Raw genomic sequence first — 6,597 nt, forward strand, 5'->3', positions numbered from 1 at the left:
GTATCTTCAAGTGATCCATTTTACAGGTTGTGTGGGAAAGTTTGTGTTATGCCAATGTTACATTACACATACAAAAGGAAGGGTAAAAGGGGAAAAGAGTAATTACCAATGAGCAAGAGGGGCATCATTGGATTTGTGTTACTTCTAGCTTTGTATAAGAATTATCTTTGGTTGTGGATGGCGTATTTGACATCGGGTTCATTGGCTTTGTATCTGGGACGATTGGGCTGTTTGATGAAATGCGTGAGAGGTATTCATTTGTGAATAGCAGGGTATTCATTTGTTAATAACAATGTATTCTTTTGTAAATAGCAGTGTAATCATGTTTGAATAAGTGTATTTATTTATGATTAGATGTATTCTTTTATTCATTTGTGAATACTAGGTATTCATTTGTTAATAACAATGTATTCATTTGTATGAATAAGTGTATTTATTTATAATTAAATGTATTCTTTTATGAAAAATGATAATTTTTACACCTCTTTTATTGTCGATTGATTAAAAGAAAGGTGGATTACTTGTAAATTGATATGTATGCATTTGTGATTGTAGTAGTATTAGTTTTTTTGAAAAAAAAATCGTTTATGAATACAAATGTATTGATTTGGGGTTAGATTTCTATTAATTTTTTTGATAAAAAACATGAAATACGAGAAAAAAATATTTTTTAAGAAAAATAATAAATTGTTTTTAGTTAATTTTTTTTATAAAAATGTTTTTTTATATTTATTAATAAGAAAAATAAAAAATAATATTTCCTTCTTTTTTGGTAACCGATCCTAAATTTAAGGGAATTTGATTGATTTTATTTTATTTTAATTTAATTAAAATATACAATTACTAATATGACCTTATATATTGATTGGTCAAGAACTGTTTTCGCGTTCTCAACCTTTTAGGTGTTCTTATTTGATCATTTTCATATATATATATATATATATATATATATATATATATATATATATATATATATATATATATATATATATATATATATATATTCTTTTTACTGACCATGGGCCGAAATGAGTAGGCCTGACAATCGTGTCGTGTTCGGGTTGGCGTGTCGCGGGTTGGCGGGTCAAAATATGCCAACCCAAACACGATCCATTTAAATATACAGGTCACGGGTTGGCGGGTTTGGAACATAAACCTATATATGACCCACGAACCCATTTATTTATACGGGTTCACAGGTTGGCCGAGTTGTGGGTTAGATTTGGGTTCGTAGGTCAGATTCCATAAATAAAATTAACAATTAAAGATGAATAAATTCTTGATAGTTGATACAAACATATCTAAATTTTAGACACTTAACTACTTAAGTCTTAAAGTCTTAAACATCCAAATGAAAATTAAAAAACATTCATAGAAACATGTTTAATGCCTCAATCGCTCATACAGCCATACGCTGATACACCATTTGATTTAGGGAAAAAATGAGGAAAATCAACTGGTTACAAACTTACTTACGACCTTATGAGTTAGGACCACAAGTCAAAATATAAATACATTTAAAAATAAAAAATATATTTTTTTTAATTAAAAATATAAACGGGTTGGCGGGTCAACCCATTTATTTTTTGAGAAACTCATATATGACCCGTTTAATAAACGTGTTGGCAGGTTGACGTGTTGAAAAACTCAACCCAAACCCGTTTATTTTGTGTCGTGTCGCGGATCGTGTCGCGTGTGCGTGTCATGTCGAGAATTGCCGGCTCAAGAAATGAGCAAAATCGTAGCTAGAATCGCCTACAATTTGTATGGGTATTTTTAGAAATTTGTTGATTTTTTATTATTTTTCAAAATCATTAAGAAATTTAGGTATTTTAATAAATTTCTTTTTTTTAACGGCTTTAGATTAAGCATTTAACATGGAAAGTAATATATATGGTTATTATTTAATTTAACTTGGACGTAATAGCTTATTGGACGTAATAGCTTAATGAGTTGAAAAAAATCGCGTAATGTATTAATATAGTAACTTTTCAGTTTTTTTTTTTTCTTTAGTTTCTCTTAAGTTAAAATTAATAAAATATCATGAAATTTGCTTTTTGTTATAAAAAAAAACTAATTATTTAGTCGTATTTTCATATGATATTCAATTTTTCATAAATCACAATGATATTTGATTTTTGGTCCGATTAATCACGAATCCAATGAAATCAAATAGTATCTAATCTATAACATAAAATGATAAATGATGTGATAATGACAAATTGATAATTACATGAACAAATTTATCAAAATGTCACCAATATGTAACCTAAAAACAAGATGATCATATACATGCAAATTACACCAGATAATGCATTAGGATTGACAGGTGCACCTTGATTTCACAAACTCTGTGTCGGTGGTGCTCATACCACGTGTACGGCGTCGGCAGTGGTTCACCGGCACTGGTTTTCATCGCTGCTACTATAAATAATCGTCTTCACCACAATGCTACCAATTTCATTCATAATTCGAAGAAGATGAAGCTTCCAGTTCCACTAGCAGCTCTACTCATCCTCGCTTTCGTTTTCACCTCCTCCGTCTTCAAATCCGCCGCCGCAACAACTCCTACCGGCGTATCCGCCTCCGCCTCCACCTCCGTTTCCATCTCCGTCTCTGGTCCAGGTATTTCATCGATCCCTCTTCATTCACCAATTCTCTACAATTTTAGGTTTTCACAACAAAACGGAATAGTTTGATTCGTTTTTTGTAGAAGGATAGATCGATTGATTTGATGAATTGATGAATGCAGGTGGATTTGGTTGCGATAAGAAGTGTGAATTGAGGTGTTCGAGATCTGGCCGGAGAGACAGGTGTTTGGATTATTGCGGGATCTGCTGCGGGAAATGCAGCGGCTGTGTTCCGGCGGGTCCGTACGCCGATAAAGCGCAATGCCCTTGCTACCGTGATATGAAGAACCCCAAGGGAACAAGCAAATGCCCTTAAAATGTTTGAATTTTAATGGATTAAAGTTTGTGTGAATAATTGTTGTGAAGGAGTTTTTGTATTATTGAAATAATCTTTTTTATAAATGAAGTATTTTTAGTTTTAATTTTAATATCTCTTGTTATTCATTAAAATGGTTTAGTGAAATAGTTTTACAAAGAAAGTGATTTTGTCATTTTGAATCATTTCCTTGTGAAATTTATCAAAGTCGTGAAATTAATTTATATCGTATTTTTCGAAAGGCTTTATAAATGGCTCACGAAATTCGTTTATTTCAACAACCATACAATATAAATGTTAGGTTTTCTGTCGATACCTACAAAATATAAGATGTGAGGATAATAAAGAACACACATAGTTACATGTAAATGTTAGGATTTGAGTCGATATAAAATGTTAGGATTTTGGTCTATACCCACAAAATATAAGATGTGAGGATAATAAAGAACGCACGTTTGCATCGTTCATACAATTAGGATAATTATGATATGTACATGGCCAAACTAAAGATGTTCTACTAATTTTGATTACATTAGGGGTTTATAGTTACATTACAGGTTTATTTTGGGTTTATAGTAGGGGTGTACATCAAACCGCACAAACCGCATAAACCATCCGCACTGCACCACACCACACCGCACCGCATAATGCGCTTTTGGACGTTCGTGGTGCGGTTTGCGGTTTGTAGTTTTCATAAACCGCATTATGCAGTGCGATTTGTGGTTTATAATTACCAAATCGCGGTTCAAACCACACTGCAACATACCATATATATATATATATATATATATATATATATATATATATATATATATATATATATATATATATATATATATATATATATATATATATATGGGGAGTAGTTCAAATGAGAACCACAAAAGATTAAGAACCTTAAGAACCCTCATTTCATAAGAAAATATGTATTGTGAATATTACTAAATATGTTCAAATCTCAATTTTTTTCTTTTTGGTAAGAAAATGGCAAAATCGTAAAAAAAATAGTCTATTATTTTCATTCATTCATATTTCAACACAAAATTTATATAAAATACAAATTTATACAGTCAATTTAAATTTTAATACACAAAATTTACAATTAATACAATCAATTATACACTAACTCAAAAATTCAGAGAATCGTCAAACCCAAACGCTACCATTACCACCACCACCACACGTCGCCACCAACCACTTGCATCACAACAATTCTTTCTTACAAATCTGATCTGCATATAAAATGTTGCAATGCCAAGTTAAATACTACATTCATAGTTTAATAAACCTATTAATTTACTCATTTTGAATTTAATAAGAAACAATTATAAAAATTAAAGAATTCTTACATAAGTATACAACACAAAAATAAATATATTCACCAAAATATTTATACAAAAATTTATACATAAATCATTCATATTTTAACAAAAAAATTATAAAAAACCATTCACAACAAAATGTTGTCAATTTACAGCTTAATATAGTCAATTACCGTTTAAAGACAAAATTTACAGCTTAATATAATAAATTAACAATTTAATAAGCAGAAATGTCATATTCTTAACGGAAAACTTACATTTATACCTTCAGATATGGAGACTAGTGATTATTTAAAAGTTTAATTTACACGATATTAACAATGTAAATTTTATATAATTTATTTAAAATTAGAGAAAATCATATATGTGTATAATGTTTCTTTCTTCACATATTTCAGAAGCAAACATAAAATTCATAAAAAAATTTCCAGCTTAATATAGTCAAATTACAGTTTAATACACAACATTCACGGCTTAATACAATAAATTCACAGTTTAATATATAAATATATATATATATATATATATATATATATATATATATATATATATATATATATATATATATATATATTCAAAGTCATATTCTCAACTTAAAACTCACATATATGCGTTCATATCTGGAGGAATTTTTATGTATTAAATTGTAAATTTATTATATTAAGATGTGAATAAAATTTACAACTTAATACACAAACATCATAGTTTAATACAATATATTCACAAATCATTGACAAGTGTAATCTCATATTTCAGTGCATAAATAGTTTATTCATAGTTTAATATACACATAAATTATCACATATTTCAAAGGATACATAAAAAACATATGCATAATCATAAAATAAGATAACTTATTTGAAATCAGCAAAGAAGATGAAGATGAGTGAGAAATAGAACATATCCTACTTTACCCCCACCACTAGCATCTAGGGATGACAAAAATCCCCATACCCAATGGGGAACCCGAAACCCGCACCCGTTTTGACTGGGGAATCCCTAGGTTGACCGGGGATAGGGACGGGGATGGGGAATACCCGAATAAAAAAAAGTGGGGATGGGGATACCTTTAATCCCCGACCCTGGACCCGTCCCCGACATATATTAATATATAAAAATAATACAGAACATATATTTATAGTATAGTTTATAATACATAAAATTTGAGCTAAGTAACCTAACTCATTAGTAATTACTTGGTTGAAATTATACTTTTTGCTTTTTCTTTTATCTAATTTAAACTCGTGTATATATATTTTTTTCTCTTTGGTTGATCTATTTTACCTTAAATATCAATCTGATAATTTTTTTACTTGATTTTTGATGTATGTATTTAAATTTGGTAGAAAATTTATTTATATTTTTTCTGCAATTTATGGGTACTTGTATATTTTATAAAATCTTTAAACTTATGCTGGTAAAATTGAAATATAAAATTTTTTCTTACGTAAAAGTTTGCATGTTAAAAGAGAAAAAAAATCCCCGTTTCCCCGTTGGGGATCCCCAATCCCCATTGGGGGTGGGGATGAGGGTTTATTTATGTTCCCCGATGGGGATGCGGATGGGGATTGGAATGAGGATTCGGGGATGGGGATGGGGATTGGGGTCCCCTGTGTTCCCTGCCCCCATTGCCATCTCTAGTAGCATCAACATCGCTAACTATCATACGTTGCCATCAACCATCTCGATCATCATCCATCGGTGCCAACACCGCCAACATCCTTCCCTCAAAAATCAGATTTGGATAAAAAAAAAATTAGAATTCATAATTAAATTCATCATTTCAGCCACTAATTCACAACTTACTTTAATATTTCAACGTTTAACTTACACGATAGCCACAGTTTAAAATTTACATATTTTATTCAAAATTAGAGAAAATCATATATGTGTATAATGTTTCATTTATCTCATATTAAGTTCACAAAAAATCACAGCTTAATACAATTAATTTATAGCTCAATACAATCAATTCACAGCTTAATACAGTTAATTCACATTTTAATATATCAATTTTACAACTTAATATAATAAATGTGTAGTTTAATATACAAAATTCACAACTTAGTACAGTAAGTAAGAACTTAATATAATCAATTCATAGTTTAATACAATCAATTCACGATTTAATACATAAATTTCACAAACTTAGTATAAAATTTACAATTTAATGTAAAAAAATTGTACATTCATTACCATATTCTCAGCTTAATAGACTTGTTCATAACTAATTCACAACTTAAACCTTATAAAACTCATGAATTCACTGTTTAAAACTTATATTTTCTTATAAATAACCGTTAACACAAAATTCATTAAAACCTCACAA

The 6,597-nt window shown here is 29.3% G+C and overlaps 1 protein-coding gene across 1 annotated transcript; it reads left to right on the forward strand.

Annotated features, from left to right (window-relative positions):
* Positions 1-2,217: 2,217 nt before the first annotated feature.
* LOC145097528 (peamaclein-like) lies at positions 2,218-3,052 on the forward strand. The gene is made up of 2 exons (XM_079035104.1): positions 2,218-2,625; positions 2,753-3,052. The coding sequence occupies exons 1-2, from the start codon at positions 2,481-2,483 to the stop codon at positions 2,944-2,946; spliced, it is 339 nt and encodes a 112-aa protein (XP_078891230.1). The 5' UTR covers positions 2,218-2,480; the 3' UTR covers positions 2,947-3,052.
* Positions 3,053-6,597: the final 3,545 nt, after the last annotated feature.

The sequence above is a fragment of the Lactuca serriola genome, chromosome 4, assembly GCF_051521515.1.
Source record: "Lactuca serriola cultivar US96UC23 chromosome 4, Lser_US96UC23_V15, whole genome shotgun sequence".
NCBI lineage: Eukaryota > Viridiplantae > Streptophyta > Magnoliopsida > Asterales > Asteraceae > Lactuca > Lactuca serriola.

Bases quoted from the DNA above. Each gene is read 5' to 3' on its own strand.
- LOC145097528 (XM_079035104.1), top strand. From the start codon at position 2,481: ATGAAGCTTCCAGTTCCACTAGCAGCTCTACTCATCCTCGCTTTCGTT. The intron at 2,626-2,752 runs GTATTTCATCGA...TGATGAATGCAG, and splicing joins CATCTCCGTCTCTGGTCCAG to GTGGATTTGGTTGCGATAAG.